Source organism: Cyrtonyx montezumae, unplaced genomic scaffold (assembly GCF_038088225.1).
Source record: "Cyrtonyx montezumae isolate F1298 unplaced genomic scaffold, pur_monq_1.0 scaffold_10, whole genome shotgun sequence".
Lineage (NCBI taxonomy): Eukaryota > Metazoa > Chordata > Aves > Galliformes > Odontophoridae > Cyrtonyx > Cyrtonyx montezumae.
In genome coordinates this window covers 16,329,404-16,346,332 of record NW_027071826.1, presented here as the reverse complement: position 1 = coordinate 16,346,332, position 16,929 = coordinate 16,329,404, and the positions used below count along the sequence as shown (strand labels likewise).

Sequence of the window (16,929 nt, the reverse complement as noted above, 5' to 3'; positions counted from 1 at the left end):
GATTCAGCTACAGAGAACAGCAGTGTGCCGACATGCAAAAGCTATAGCTTCCCTTCTGTCTTTGTAGTCTTACAGCAATAAAATTGTAAGCTTATTTCAGTGGTAGAAAGTGTGAAAGAGAAATTCCTATTTTAAAAAAGCAGATGGCCCACTGTTTTATACAGCTAGCCAAATATCGTTACATTAATATTTCTCTTCTTTTGAACAACATAGCTCTAGATGTTGCATTTTCTTCATATGCACCTTCTTGCTGTGAGTTTACATTGAATATTTCCTATAGGAGAGAAAGATTCATTTGTTTCTTTCCTTTTCTTTTTTCCTTTTTTTTTTGTTGTTTTTTTTTTATTATTTTTTTGTTTTCCATCACTGCATCACTGGTTAAGATAAATACCTACAGAGTTGTTTGGGTGTGGTTTTTTTTGTTTGTTTGTTTTTGTTTTTCCTTTTTTAATGAAAAAAGCAATCTGACCCTTAAATATGTCTGTGTTGATTTTTCAACCCAGCAACCAGCTGGTGGTTGCGTCCATTGACATTCTTTTGGAGTTTAGAAAGATAATGCATCTGGTTCAAAAATGGAAAAAAAAAATCTAGCTTGGATCACGTGCCAAAACGTAAACTAAGCCTTACTGAAAGTTTCCAGTTTGCTCCAGTCATTTCTCCTCTTTCTAATCACCAGGGAAAGGCTTAATGAATTCATACACCATTAGAAAGATATGCTCCTTTTCATCCCTCTCAAAGGCTCTTCTTACATAGCTACCCTTTATCTAATGTTATGCCATAGTCATAGCACTCTGGTGGCGTTGCCATTGTTCGGACTCTTCCATTGTGTCTTGCCCTGGTAATCTGATACAGGCTGAAATTTCCATGTGCGTAGCTTTCTGTTGCCATTCTTCAGTGCTGTGTTCCTGATTTGTTTTGGCAGAGCAAGCTTGAGTCTTTATGGCACAGTGAAATATTCTTCGATGCTATATAATTCAGACTGAATAAGGAGTCTGTATAAGGCACGTGTCTCAATATATATATGTATATAAAAACACTAACATTGTTAATTCAAGTCAAGCATATTTTACATTTAATTTCTGTCTTCAAGTAACGCTTTGTTTTCATGTTCCCTTTCTTTGGTTTCAGTGGGGATCACTCCATTCTCCAGGTCTGAGTGCTGCTGGATGCAATTGGTCAGCACTGTAGTGCTAGAAGAGTTCTCAGAATTACACATCTTCTCTGTCTCCTCTTCCTTTTTTTCTTCATCCAAGGAGTAGTTTCGGAAGGTCTCGTAAATTTTACGCACATCCTCAGGGATGGTCTTCTTGAGGTCTTTGTTTTTCCTTTTGGTCATCTTAGCGGATGATCCAAATTTGTTAATGATGTTGTCCTCAGATGCCCCTTGCCCATGCTTGTGGAGTTGATCAGACCCTTTAAGGCGTAGGTTGTTAGGCCTGTTGTTGATGCTTTCCTGAGATGAGGCCTTGAAGCGTCCTGTTTCCAAGGCAGTAAAGACTGAGCGCTTCTCTGGAGACAGCATGTCCAAGGAGTGAGCTCGTTGGTCCAGGCCCAGGCGTCGGCGCTCCATGCTCCGGATGGTGGCTGCCCTCTGGAGTTTGTCATGGATCTCCACACTGAGCCGCCGCCGTGTCTCCCTGAATTCAGCTGTCACGTTTGCTTTCCACTCAGCTGCATGGGCTTTTATTTCTCCAACCTTCACAACAAGAAAAGGAAAGAAAAAAAAGAAAACCACAAAAATGTAATGAAGTTACATTCACTTCTGTCGAACAGTAGCACAAACGCTTTTTTTCTTTTTGTGTCTGGCATATAATGAGACCTGTCTCAACTTCGAAGCATACATCTGGGCCCAATTTTCATCAGCACGGTGATTATACTCAGACAGGCTCTAAAGATACCAACCAGTGACTAGTAAATGGCATATGCATCATATCACTGGGCTGCCTGTTCCACATTTTGCCGTCCTACACACTTTATAGCTGTGTTACTTGGGGAGAGCTCTTCATGCAAATCTCTCCCTGGTTAAGAACAAAATTTCTGACTTATAATGTCAACAGTAGACGGTCAGGAGGAGACTGAATTATTCACATGTGGTTACACTAATATGCCTTAGAACATTACGGCACCCAGTATAGCAATACAGTAATGTGTTTTCCCATATTGCTCATGGCCCAGTCCCATTGAACACTCTGTTCAGTGCCACAGAGCAAATCATACTGGGAGAATCTATTGGATAACTTCAAACATTCCAAAAGCCTGCTGATACATACAGTCTAGGGTAATTTATATTGAATAAATCTAGCTGTCTCTAATGGAGGCGTACATTGTATTACTGTTCAAATACTACCACCCCTAAGCCATCAATAAGTATGCTGATTCACGATGAAGCTTTCAAAACACATCAGTGTTCTGTGTGGGAACCATCAGCATATCCTTAAATATCTCATTGCTCTGTTCTGTTTCACTGCTTTGCACCTGGGAGCACAATAATGACTAAGAATAAAGCACTGACATAGCTCCTGTATTAAACAAGTACTTTTTCTGTAAAGAGGGAAAAAAAAGATAAATGATCAAGAAATATCTTTTTTGACACAGGCCTTTTTTAAAGTTTAGCTGAAGAAGAACAATTTCAGGAGTACGATGTCTGCAGCTGCCAAGGTAAGGGATGCTGTGGTCTGAACTCAGTTTCTCCATTCAGTAGTCCACAGAATATTGTCTTTGGCTCCCCAAGCCAGATGAAATGGTCTCTACTTAGAACTGAATTACCTGTGGAAGCAGGTATCTCACATCCACCCTAAGAGCTTACACACTCATCTGTAGCTCTCTTACTGCTCTTCAGCCTGACAGCTGATGCTCTTTGTGAATCCTTTTTTATTCATGAGGATACAGAGTCTCAGGTGGCACAACTGCCTTCATAAATGATAAATAACACTACCTCTGCCAAATTTTGGTTATTCTTGCTCTTTGGCTAACTGTCAGGTTAGCTTTGCTATGAATACAGGAAGAGATTGCATTAAAAACTGAAATTATATTAACCCTCTGTCAAAAGGCTTCAACTTCGGAGGTACGATAATAATCTTCTACTCTTACTCTGAGCATTAGTGATATAGTCTTTGTATCATGGAGGACATGATCAGAGTGAAATTACCCATGTTTTCCCTGATGTTGAGTACTCAATGTCTTAATTTTTAATAATGCAGTACTCAGTAAGGAACCTATATCTAAACCTTTATTCAGAACCATATTTTCTGACATAGGGATGGGTGGGAAAAATAAGTATAGAGCCTGAATTAAATGCAAATTATTGTTTAATAATGAACAGAGACAACTAATGTCTTAAAAATCCGTGCACCTCTAATTTTAGGGAGAGAAATCCTGAAATTTTTAACACAGTTTTGTAACTAGCTTCAGAATGGTTTCTTTTTCTTCTAATAAATGTGGGTCTACTGGTGTGTTCTGTGTATTCAGTAATACTGATACTGGTTTGTTCAGTTGCTTTTTTCCACACTTCGTGAAGGAGATAAAGATCAGAGCTAATGGGACACAAAAGACAGTCAGTGGAGGCAATACTGAGCACTAGTCAAGCAGAGGAGCATCCTTTTTTAGACAACTAAGAGTCAGACAGATAGAGCTCTCTTATAAAACGGCAAAACAGTGAGATATTACTCATACCTCTTCTTTTGTCTTCTTCGACAGGACCCTTAACCAATCTCCAATCATACTCAAAACAGCAGCAAAATAGGCAAGGCCAACAAGGATCCAGAACCACACTAAAGGTTTATACCACTCCCGATAATGGATGTCAGCATTTCCTCCTGAAATAAACATAAACTTCTCTTTAGGAAACGTATGATGCCAAAATTGTCTGCAAAATGTCTGCAATTCTGAGAAATTCCTTAAAATATTTCTTGATTATTCCCAAATCCATAGTAGTTATAATAAAAGATGAGAGATCTGTCAGATGGAAGGAACAGTGTTTTTAATTTAAGACTAGGAAATTACACATTGTTCTACTGCTATGCGACCTGCCAAAGCACCTAGTAAACTTTTTTTCTTATAGTGCTGAGACAATTCAGAAGCCAGTCTGAAATTCTTGATTTGGTATTATACATGCAACAACACTAACACATTCTCAAGAAAAAAATTATCACAATTTGTCTTCCTTATTCTGTACTGCTTGAAGCCTGGTGGTTTGAAGACTTCACAGTTCAACTTTCTCAAATGGTATTTTCCAGATTCTTTGGTTTTAAATAAAGGATTCAGAGATCTCCATGTAGGAATCAGAAAAGTAACCTTCCCTACCAAATCAAGATATCTGACAGAAAGTCAATGCTGTATCAACTCTGATAATTAGGATACGCTGTCTGTTTGGATGTAAGTTATAGGGATGAATTCTCTGGCCAGCATCTCTAGAAATATGGATCAAATGAAGCAATAAATATCACAGAACAGTTTAGGATGGAAGGGACCTCTGGAGGTCATGTGGTCCAACCACACTCCTCAAGCCGTGTTGCCTAGAAGAGATTGTCTTGGTTAGAGGAGAGTCAGACACCAACTTTTGTCTCCTTATGACACTAAAAAGCTTTTAGGAATTTCCATCAGTAGAATACCCAGATGATACAGTTCAGTGTCTCCACCTGAGCATTTTGCAATCTGAAATGTTCTGTACGTATTTTAATTTTATCCAGACTGAGCATGAGTGTGTGTACAGCAGCTGAACATTCCCAAGGAAGCTGAGACATTTGAATATTGGCAGGGACCGAAATATTGTTTTTGATGTTGGTCTCTCCTCATACCCTTTATGAATCACTCTCTTTTTCTAGTCTTCGAGAGTGTAAAACAATGGTAGATGGGGGCTGCTGTTGCTATGGTACAATGAGGCTATTCTGATCACACACATCCCTGCAGAAGCTTGTTATGGAGCAGATTGTCTGGGTCTGTCTTTCAGAGCAATGAGCCAACTGAGAAAATATGAGACCACTTTTTTCAGCCTATCAAATATTTTGGTTTCTTTTTTATTTTTATTTTTTATTTTTTTTCCATGCATAATTGCATTTCCAACAGTATTTTTTTACATGCATAATTGCATTTCCAACAGTAGAACAAAAACTTTCCCAGTTTGGCAAGAACTGTGACACATTTTAGTGCAACAGATCAGTGTAGTTTCACTGATGCTGCTTTACCCAATATGATATATCATCTTCTCTTTGATGTTGAAGGGGTAGAGATCCAGAGAGATTAAAGCGACAGAAAATAAAATTAACAGAAAATCTCTCTCAAAACCAGCAATAGAACCCAGACTTCCTGGTGATCACCTGCCTTAAACTCTTATCATGAGATAATCTTTGAAGTTTTCTCATTCAGGGTTTTGATTTTTGAAGAATTCTGGTCATTAGTAGCCACTCAGCTGTGGATTATATTGTCTTGATTATGTCTGAAGTAGAGCAATTTAAACTTGATTTTTTTACAAATATATTATTCAAGAAAACAATAAAAAATGCCTAAGAAAAATATCGTTAATTATTTTTATTTCTCACTTTGAATCCACAAAGCCAGAATGCCAGTGAGCTTTCCTTCATACTAAAGTGGTTAAACTGGACTGAGTTTACACAATTACTTTTAAATCTGACTTCTCATGAAATGTTTTTTTCATATCTGGTGCTTTGTTCTGTGTCAGTTTTTCCTCAATAATTCATGTCTTCTGTACCACTGTGTCAGAAATAAAGGGGGGGTGAAAGTGTTATTTATAAAAAGTGTCTCTTTGCTGTTCAGTAAAGAAACCTTTATATATCCTTGCTTCTTCATTTTAAGTTTTTACTCATTTGTATTTCACTGATGGTTAGGAAATAATAAAATAGAATCATTACATGTCTGTGAATCTTAATGCCTATAATTTGTATCACTAATAATCCAATTATCACTAGTAATCCAATAATGGGGGAAGAAATCTCATTCATTTTAACCACCTTTCTCTTAGCAAAACAGTACAGCAAAATAAATTCTCTCATCTGTGTAACCAACAACCCTGACTGTCCTTGGTTATTGATGAGCATGGATATTTATAGTTCCAGATTGTACTGTATTCATCTGAGTGTATAACCTCCTATCACTGAGCTACATATGCTATTAGTCCTTCCTTGCTGTTACAGGGCACCTTCAATGTCAAAATTCCTGCCAAGGCTAGAGACCAAAATCCAGCTTCTGAAATGCTGCAGATCCTGCAAAAGAAGTTTTTAGCAGCACACTACTGTCAGACCAGGCTTTCCTCCAGCCCTATAGCTCAGCTCTGCTTTGTAAAGCTTTATCCATTCATCATTTTGGCTATTTGCTTCAGCAATCCGCTTCAGCTTGAGACCTAATGGACTAATACAAATCTTGAATTCAATAGTACAGTCATAAGTTCATAAGTTCATAAGTTCATAAGTTCATAAGGTTGGAAAGGACCTATAAGATCATCTAGTCCAACCATCCTCCTATCACTATCTCTACCCAACTACTAAATTAAGTCCTTTAGCACCTCATCTAAACGCTTCTTGAACAGCGCTAGGGATGGTGCCTCAACCACCTCCCTAGGCAGGCCATTCCAGTGCCTGACCACTCTTTCAGAAAAGAAATGCTTCCTCAGGTCTAATCTAAATCTTCCCCGGCGCAACTTGTGGCCATTCCCTCTCGTCCTGTCATTACTTATCAGGGAGAAGAGGCCTACCCCCTCCTCACCACAACCCCCCTTCAGGAAGTGGTAGAGTGCAATAAGGTCTCCTCTGAGCCTCCTCTTCTCCAGACTAAACAATCCCAGCTCCCTCAGCCGCTCCTCATAAGACTTGTGCTCCAGACCCCTCACCAGTTTTGTTGCCCTTCTCTGAACACGCTCCAGGGCCTCAATGTCCTTCTTGTAGTGAGGGGCCCAAAACTGAACACAGTACTCGAGGTGCGGCCGTACCAGAGCTGAGTACAGGGGGATGATCACCTCCCTGCTCCTGCTGGCTACACTATTTCTAATACAGGCCAGGATGCTGTTGGCCTTCTTAGCCACCTGGGCACACTGCCGGCTCATGTTGAGCCGAGCATCAACCAACACCCCCAGGTCCTTTTCCTCTCTACATTCTTCAAGCCATTCTGCCCCAAGCCTATAGCATTGCATGGGGTTATTGTGGCCAAAGTGCAGGACCCGGCACTTGGTCTTATTGAACCTCATCCCATTTTGCTCAGCCCAGCTGTTCAGCCTATCCAAATCCCTCTGAAGGGCCTCCCTACCCTCAGGCAGTTTGACACATCCTCCCAGCTTTGTGTCATCTGCAAACTTACTGAGGGTACACTCAATTCCCTCGTCTAGGTCATCAATAAAGATATTAAACAAGATGGGCCCCAAAACTGACCCTTGGGGGACACCACTCGTTACAGGACGCCAGCTGGACTTAACTCCATTAACCACTAAACTCCATTAACCACAGTCATTTGACTTGTGCATAATTCACTGCATGATAAGGGGCAATCAGGACTTCCCAGACTCCTGTTACCTACACTGCTGAAATCTTGCATTCTGCAGATGGCAAGGCAGCTGACTCTTAACTCAGTTTGGGGTCCTCCATGTTTTTGCACAGTAACCCCAACAGAAACACGTGGCTTCATTTCTCTGGATATAATAAATGGTAAAAAGCTTCCTCTCCATACCAGAAAATAAATTCTAAGAGCCATGGCCCTCATGCACAGAAACTAAGCTCAGTGCTGCTCACCTGCTACAAAGTCACCAAAACCAACTGTAGTCAGAGTGACAACCACAAAGTAGATGGACTCCAAAGCTGTCCATCCCTCGATGTGTTTGAAGATAACAGCAGGAATGGTCACAAAGACAATGCAGCCAGCCAGGATGAAGAGGATGGTAGAGATCACCCGGATCTTTGTTTGGCTCACTTGTTTTTTCTAGAGAATGGACAAAACAAAGGAAAAAAAAGTATGTTACTGGAAGTGTATAGTTTACTTTATGAATGGCAGACGGGTCGTGCTGATGTCATCTGCTATTTTGATTTCTGTTATTTGTGAGCTTATTAAGTAGAACACAATCCTTCCTCCCACTTAGTGAGAACTGTCCCTGGAGAATAGTGAACCTCGATGGTCTCACCACTGAAAAACGGTGATTTCCGTTTTCATAGACAGTCACTAAACTACGAGAAACACATCCTGAAAAACTAGTTCTGTATTTCAGAAAGGACCCATTACACTCCAGTTTGAGTTCAGTGTATAAAAGAAAGAATGCATTCACACCACCAAAGAAACCACCAAGTAAGTCCACACTGCCTCACCAGCCCTAAGCGCTCAACAAGGAATACTAAGAGTAAAATGAAAATAAACTTTTTTTTTCATCAAAGAAAAAGGAAAAAAATGACTTTATTTTCTAATAATCCATGTTTTGGGTTTTGCTATTTTATTTACAAATAAATCATGCAAAAGACTTTCCTTTGTTTCAGGATTTCCAGCTTGCATTCACAAATATGAAGGTACAATATAGCAATTTCTGGATTTCAGGACTTCCCAGTTAATTCCAAAAATGTAGGGCTTGTGCCAAATACAAAATAACTTGAGATAAAATTACCTATCTAAATCCATGCTGGAAATCTCTTTAACAAATGTTGCGCATGTTACTGGATGCTATAAGCCAAATACAAATACAAGGGCAACATTTTACACTCACTTCATTTAATATAAACTTGGATCTTCTTTTTGGTAATACTGATATAAGCCTGGATTAACACAACCAATTCTGACAGATTTATTCCAGATTTTCTGTGCCATACTTAAATGAATTCAGATTTTAATGAAGTTTCATGAGATGGCTGAAATTTGCTAAAAAACCTCATTGTGGATTAATTAAAGGGACAGTATCAATTATGTATCTATCCTGACAAAGGAATGTGTAGTTCAGTGTAAGCCATGCATTACCAATGACAGAAAAAAGAGTGGAAGAAATGATGTATAAATCCATAGCAGATATTCAGGACATCATGATTTCATGAGTTATGAATTAAGTCGGAGGTGTGGTTTTGTAGGCTTTTTTTTTTTTTTTTGCTGTTTTTCAGATATATATATTAAGTAAAAATGGTAACGTTGTTAATGAGAAAAGAACAGTTCAGCTGAGCATGGCCTAAATTGTATTAGGGATCTCCACAGAGATAGCACTCCTGCTTTTCCTTTTCAGGTAGATTAACCCAGTTACAAATTTTCTGACCTCATCAGTGACAACAAAAAGGCCAAAAAAAAAAAAAAGTTCTTATGTTCCTAAACTGAGACCACAGAGATAACAAAGTAATTCCAAAAGGAGTAGATATTTTTCCTAGTAGAAGGTATTAAACATGGGACCACAAGTTACTGCAGTCACTTTTCAGATTAGACAAAATGCTGAATATGTGGCAAATTACACTAGATTTCAAAGATGCCTGTTCCAAGACTCTGTAGTGTCACCTCTTATTTCATAGAAACTAGCCCAATATACAGTACTACTCAACTAAAAATATCACTGGAACATTTGCTGCCTTACAGTGAGCTCATATGGTACCTCTCTCTTCCAAAGATTTTCTTTTCTGAATTCCTGACAAATATCTCCAGGACTTCAGACAAGTTGTTTACCTCTTTGGCTAGATGAACAGTGCTGTATTTTTAGTGCTAGTGTACTATGCCTTCACAGAACACAGAGTCCTTGTCTCTACACCAGGCACTGCATTTTGGAGCACTGCTCTAAAGAAAAGATATTTTTTTAACATTTTTGTCCCTTTTGTCTACTCCTAACTTTATGCCCTCTCCCATGCTGCCAGATATTCTTGGAACAAATTCTCTCTTCCTGCACTCTAATTAAGTGGTTTGTCTTCTAAATCATTTCCTCCAGATCAAAATATTTCAACAAAAGGAAAGCAAGTCTTCGTATTCAAAGCTTAAAACAGAATATCACATGTAACAGTCCTATCTTCTGCCACAGAGGAAGGCCTATGTCCATAGCAAAAACATTTTTGGCAAGCTACTTCAGATGATGCCACTAGTCATAGGTTCACACTTAGAATGTTCACTCAGCTGTATTGGATGTAAGTGGCAATGTTTTGTTACCAGGGGTAAAGAGAGGCCAGGGCTGCTCCATGTAGGATGCACTGGATTCCAACTGGATCCAACTGTCCCACTGCAAACTAGGGCCAGGCCCAGCAGCCAAGAGATGGCACCTCTGGAAAATAAATAATTAAGAAAGGGTAGAAATGCCATAAAGGGACAGGAGGAGGGAAGAGAGGAGTGGATGAGGGAAGAAGGCTGGGAAGCAGGAAGTACTCCATCACAAAGCAGTTGCTTTTGTGGAGTGATTGCAGCCCATGGAAGATCTGCTCTGGGGCAGAGGAAGAGTGAAATGCAAAAAGCAGCGGAGATAAGCCACTGAGCATTGGCCCTACCCTCCTGCACTGCATGTTGACATGAAGTAGGGACTGTGTGTGATCTGTAATAATAACAAGGGTGGGGGAGATGCATCTGAAATGAAGTGAGTAGAAATGGAGTGAAGCTGAGCCTGGGGAAGAGGGATGAAAGGTGTTTCAAATGTTTGCCTTTCTGTGTTTCCACCAACTTAATAATGAAATATTTACACTAATTGTAAAAAATAAAATCTTAATTCCCCAAGTAAAGTATTTTTGCTTGCAACAATACATGGTAAGTGATTTTCCTGTGTTTATTTTAAGATACAAGTTTTGTCTCTCTTGTTTTCCTGTTTTCTTCTGCAGGAGGGAGTGAGCAAGCATCTGTGCTTGTGCATCCAGGGCAAACTCACCCCATCGATAAAGAGGGCAATGCTCTCTGAAAGCCTAGATGTAGAGATACAAAACAACATATCCAAAATATACATATGATATTTCAGACACTTACATGAGTTAAGAATGATGATTTGAGCCGTTCTACTAGGCAAGCTTCCTCCTCATCTAATGAGCTCTCTTGGCACCTCAGTGCTATTTCAATTCTTGTATTTTACACAGCATATTGCTATTGCATCAAAAGAAGATGCAAAATCTATCCTGTTTCTTAAGTGTAGACAGTACCATAGGAGAAATGGATATTAAAAGCTGTAAGCACTCACATTTGTTACTAAACTTGGTAGAGACAATCCTGAATACATACAGGACACAGGTCAGGATAAAAGATTTATTTTTTACATAGCTGTTTTTTTTTCCCATAAAACAGCACTTCTGCAGGGTGTTTGTCTAGACCCAGATGGAATATGCAGCAAGTTTTTCACAGGGTAGCAGCTTTCTCAAATGTTATTTTTATAAACTGCTAGGCATGGATCTTGCTGCAGTCATAATGTAAGTACTGATATTTTGTTATGAAAATACATAGACACTACTATGTAAATTTTCTAGGTTCAGTATCTCTTTTCTATCGTTTTTTCTCTCTCAAGAAAGCACAGCCAGGGCATTCTGCAGTGCATCAACTAATTTAATCAAGGTTCTCATTATGCTCCTGAAGAAACAAAAGTAGCAATAATAAGCCCAAACCTCTGTTCTGGCAGAGCTGCATACAGGCCCAGAAAGGAAAAAAAAAAAAGTGGAATCAGAGGCATCCATTCTAGACATTATAGCAGACAGAGGACAACAGAAGCTTATGAAACAGACTTAAAAAATTCAAAGAATGCATTCAAAGGCCAGATTTGGAATATGCTGCTTCTTTCTTCTTTCATTAAGCTCCCTTTTGAATTATAGCTACATTCTCAACTTCTGGAGAGCGCAGAATGAGTTAATAATGGATTTTCTGCATTGGTTCCGTTTCCCTGCAAGAATTCTAACTTTTTAACCTGGGTAACCCTGATTTTGATAAGTGCAGAGTCAGTGCTTTCCTCTTTTCCATCCACGCAATTCAGGGAGAAATTAAAATGCAGTTATGATAAAGCAAAGAAGTGCCACAATGCAGCAAGACTAAATTCATTAGCGTATAGTCAGAATCTAATTATGAAATGCACTAAGACAAACAGTTACTGTATCTAGATCAATTGGAGATCTAGTTATCTACAGCATGATATGGCTAGTTTCAAATACTTAGCAAGAAACAGAAATTTGAACTTGGTGTTAGAATTTTCTCCTCTTTGCAGGGTGAAAATATTTCATACTTCTTTTGTTAAGCTTTGATTTCTTTAAGCTGCTTAAGCTTTGATTTCTTGCTGTTTTGTTTTCTGCCCTTTGTACTACTGAGTATTCAGAATACTGTCACCATGTTACAACCTTCTCCCTACCTCTACCAACATTTTCCAGGAGCTGCCACTGCTGTGTGCTTACAGTTCACGTTCAAAGTTAAAAGAAAAACAGGAAGCACTGTTGAAAGAAAAGAGCTGGAATAGAGAGGTAGATGCATCAAATACTTTTCTCCATGACTGAAAACATTTCTTCTTGCCAGAATGACATGTATATGTGTATAACCTCTGGGAATATATGGGTATGTAAATTGCATTAGAGTGGTTATTATGAAAACTTGATAATCCTCAAAGATGGTGAAGACAGAATACACATAGCAATGTGTTTCATGGGAAAAATCTGCTTGAGTCTAAAGAGGTTTATTTCCAGTGTTCTCCACTGAAATTAAAAGTTACATGATGAATACTAATTTTAGTAGAAGGCTGGCATGTATAACCTTACCCTTCAGAATAGTGGTTCCTGACTATTTCAAACCAACCACTGGGTTGGACTGAATGATCTCTAGAGGTTCCTTCCAATCCCTACAATTCTGTGACTCTGTGATAAAGAAGGATCATTTATCTCCCTTCCTTATGAAGAAATTTGGAATTCAGGCTCTGTGAGGAAATGCATCTCCATGCCACTGCTTATTCTGAGATCAGCCTGCGTACTAACCTGGTTTCAAGCTAAAGGAGAGCTGGCAAGTACTGGGCTTTGATATCAAGAAATAAATTGTGGTAAACTTTTTTCAGCATAGAAAACAGAAAAGAAGCACCTAGAGAGAACAATAGTTGGCAAAAAGACAGTAATCATATTGATAATCATATGGATAATCTCTGATGAAAATAAATAATTTGCCTGAGTAGATAAAAATTCTTTGTGGAAGAAAGCTATTTTCTGAAAATGCACTTCATCGTTATTTATTGTCATTTATGTTCTTCTTTAAGGAAGAGAAATCATTCATATGTTTGGAAACCCGATGCTCAGACACTCAATTGCCAAATACTCTCTTACCTTGAAATAAATCAGTTTTCTGTCTATTAATCGCCTACTATACCTATCTTTGCTTTATTAATTTATTCTCTGTAAACATTCAGACTGGTTCTAAAATGAGAGGCACACTACAAAAAGCTAAAATAGAGTATGTTGGGTTTATACACCCAATAGCGGGAGTCTATTCACAACCAGAAAGTAAGGTAATGAAAATTCCTTCCCAAACGAAAAACGTAGTATTACAATCTACTGTAATACAGATGGATATTCAACAGCAGTAAATAAAAATTCTACATGTATCAAGGATTCTACATTTGTTTCTGTAGAAGATTCTGTTTGCAAGAGCTGTAAAATATTAGAGGCATTGCAGTTCAGCAACAAGAATATGACTCCAGTCAGACAAATTATTAAATGTTTGAAATTCTAATAAAGAAAAAAAAAATTTTTAAACAACAAACAACAAAGGCACATTAAAAAGGCCTCATGTACCTCATGTAGGGAGACAGTACAATATTTCTTCTGGAATTCCCTGTAGCTAATGCGCTATATCTCTAAGTTAGATTGCACTATGTTTAACACATAGAGAAATAAGCATTAAGGGAATACCAGCAATAATTACTTTGTGGGATGAACTTCAGTGCATATTAGGTTTCAGTTCTGGTGCACTGAGTTGAGCTGAGGTTCCAGATAACAAGGCACTCAAGATTTAACTAGTTATAAAGCCTCATTTTAGAACAGTCTATCCTCCATTTATATTATCATCTATTTAGTGAGATTCATTTGAGTCTAAAATTGTAACCATTATTATCTCTTCCTGATGTTGATTTATTCTCCCTGCTTTGAGCTGCTGCCTTCTCTTTCCAGCAGCCCCCAAAAGCTCTTTCAATTACCCCCAGGCTCAACACCTCCTGTGGCTCTGCTTAGAAGTAGATTCTCTTCAAGACTTTCATGATCCGTTCTTTGAAGTTCCCTCAGGCTGATGGTGTATTTCACTAAAGCTCTACAGGCCTAACAGACCAAAAGGTAGGCAGGTCTAAAAGGCCTTACAGAGATGTCAAGGTCTGTGCCTAACTTTTCAGAATAATATTAACCCTTAAATTGGAATCCAATTTGCATGTTTGTTGACTTGAAGAATTAAAGAAAGATCCGCTCCACAGGCAGCTCAAGTAAGCTTTAGAGACTCTGAACTGAAGTTTGGCAACAAAGTGCTTTGGGTAAAAACAAACCTCCAAAAGGTTTACTGCATTTGAGTTGTTTCCCCTGAAGCAGATAAGCTGTAAGCATTGCTAACTGAATTAAATACACAATTGGTAGAGATAAAATGCCAAAAACAGATATTCCAAGACTGGGATCCACAGATTCTGACATGAATTTTTTATTCCAAGCATACTGTCACAGCACTGTGTAGCAAATATATTTTCCTGTAGCTTAAATTCAGCAGAGGGGGAAAATGAATCAAAGAGTGACAACAATAGATTAAAGTTTGTACCACAAGGCAATGATTGAGCCTAAATAGAATTAATAGACAAATTTAGCTCTGGTGAAGAGTCAATGCATGTAATGAAGTCATAGCCTGCTCCATTGCTCATTTAGTTCATCCACAGGGTTATCATTTGGCTCTATCTTGTATTAAGCACTTTGGCATGAGGACTACTAAAGCAGGTGATGACCAAAAGTAAAAATAAAATTTCCTGCAACATTTCCATAACCGTAAAGTACTGAGTGGAAGTAGAAAAAATGTGACTTTCATATTACAGTAAAGTGCCCAGATGGCCCAAGGTCTAGGCTGCTTTACAACCAAGAAAAGCAGTTAGAAGAACAACTCTTTTTAGGAAGGGCACTGAAGAAGTCCAAGCAGAAAGGAGCCCAAAGAGAAATATTTTTGTCTTCTTTATGACAAATTAATGACAAACTAGAATTGAATGTACTCAAGGGTTTTCCAAACTAGAGCACTCATCTTGAAAGTGAAGCCCTGGATTTCAGAAGTGCTTGTGTATTTTAACTGAGACAGCTGTCAGACTATTTTAAAAAGCATTGAAACACACTTCTGCACTGTGTTCTATTGTTTTCTGCGCAGTGAAACTCATTATCAAGAGGAAGGACTGAGGGGTACATCTGCCTATTGTGGCTCACGATCAATTGCACTGTGGTAGAAGACAGACTGAATTTTCATAGGCTGAAAAAGTCATTGTGCTGAGGTCTTATTTCCCTGAAGAGACCACATCAGTCTTAAATTGTAACTGAAAAAAGATTCAGAAGAGTAACAAGTCAGCACTGAATGTATTTAAGAATAGTTATTTTGGGTCTAAATAAATTTTGATGAGGAAGATAAGCTGAAATAAATAGAAGCACAGCATTTGCCAAGTCTGGTACATCTTGCTCAGGATTCTATCTGTTTTAAATTGCTCTTCCATGCTGCTCTTTCTGCTATGCTCTTTGCATACAGCCTATGCAGACACTGCAAGTTCTGTATTCTTACAGTACCTACATTCCTTAGTCTCATTTCTGTCACCAGCTAATATACAAAAACATCTTCAGATCTGAAATAGAGGAACTGGAAATGAAGTATACAACTCACAGCTTCGTAAGGCACCACAGATGTATTGCTGCAAGGCAATAGTCTATGCCTAGGTTTTTATTATTCTTATGTTGTAAAGTCCAGTTTTAGATAAATAAGCTTCTTGTGAATTATGAAGGCTAACTCATTAACAGCAGATCTCTTTTGCTAGTATCTGACCATGCATACATCCATAAATTTAGTGATAACTGATAAATTTTGATCTGCCTCTAGGTTTTGGTTTAAATCACTCCTAAATTTCAGAATGTTCAGATTTAAAATGTACATTGAAGTGCTCACAAAGCTGAAATAAAGCATATATAAATATGTACATATATAAACCAATGATATGGTTGGACTAGATGGTTGGACTAGATGATCTTGTAGGTCCTTTCCAACCTTATGAACCTATGAACATGTTAATGTAGAAGTACTGCTTTCACATTGTTCGTGAAACTGCAACTCAGCCTGACTCTTTAGGAGTTACAGGCAATAGAATAGATAATGAGCTGAGGCTTTACATGCATTTGCTGTTGCTACTACTCTGAATTTGTAAATCAGTACTGTACTACAAATCTTTTTGTCTGTACAAGCTCTCACCAGACAGACTAATTTTTTTCCTGAGCAAGTTGTTCTGCTGCATCAGGAGCAAAGCAGTAGGAGCTTCAAAGAACCAAGTTCCCAAGTAATGAGAGAGGCATAGAATTGCAAAAATCAAATGAAAACAGTTTTAAGTCAGCATACTGTGTAATGTTTCTCTCCAAGGCTATATCACCTTTGGTCTTTCAGTAATAAGGCGATCTTGTGAATGGCAATAGAATTTGCATCATCTCTTCCTCAAAGTTATTCTGCAGCTAACTTCATGTCAGCTTCATTTAATTTCTGTCATTCTTAACCACTTCTTACAACTTCTCAGCCTCACTTCTCTTTTAATTTCTATTTGTCTTCTTTCCTCCATAACTTTCCATCTTACAACCAACCTGACATTTGCTATGATTGCATTTCCTCTGCCAATATATTTTCCTGTCCATTTAAAATAATGTTTATAAATCATTGTTTCTACACAATCTTAGTGCAGAAGTTTTGTTCCTGGCTGGCTTCTGTGGTATCAAAGTGGTAATAAGCTATAATAGAGTGTAATTAGATCTACTGTTTTTATTGCAACAATAAGAAATTATTATTAAATTATAAAAG

The 16,929-nt window shown here is 38.2% G+C and overlaps 1 protein-coding gene across 1 annotated transcript in view; it reads right to left on the bottom strand.

The window, feature by feature from the left end:
* Window positions 1-470: 470 nt before the first annotated feature.
* The window catches only part of KCNK10 (potassium two pore domain channel subfamily K member 10), a 56,472-nt gene continuing 40,013 nt past the window's right edge, over window positions 471-16,929 (bottom strand). The window contains exons 5-7 of the mRNA XM_065751610.1: window positions 7,734-7,920; window positions 3,673-3,815; window positions 471-1,696 (exon numbers count right to left, since the gene is read on the bottom strand). Of these exons, the coding sequence (XP_065607682.1) occupies window positions 1,073-1,696; window positions 3,673-3,815; window positions 7,734-7,920 (954 nt within the window). The 3' untranslated portion in view covers window positions 471-1,072. The remainder of the gene's footprint in view (window positions 1,697-3,672; window positions 3,816-7,733; window positions 7,921-16,929) is intronic.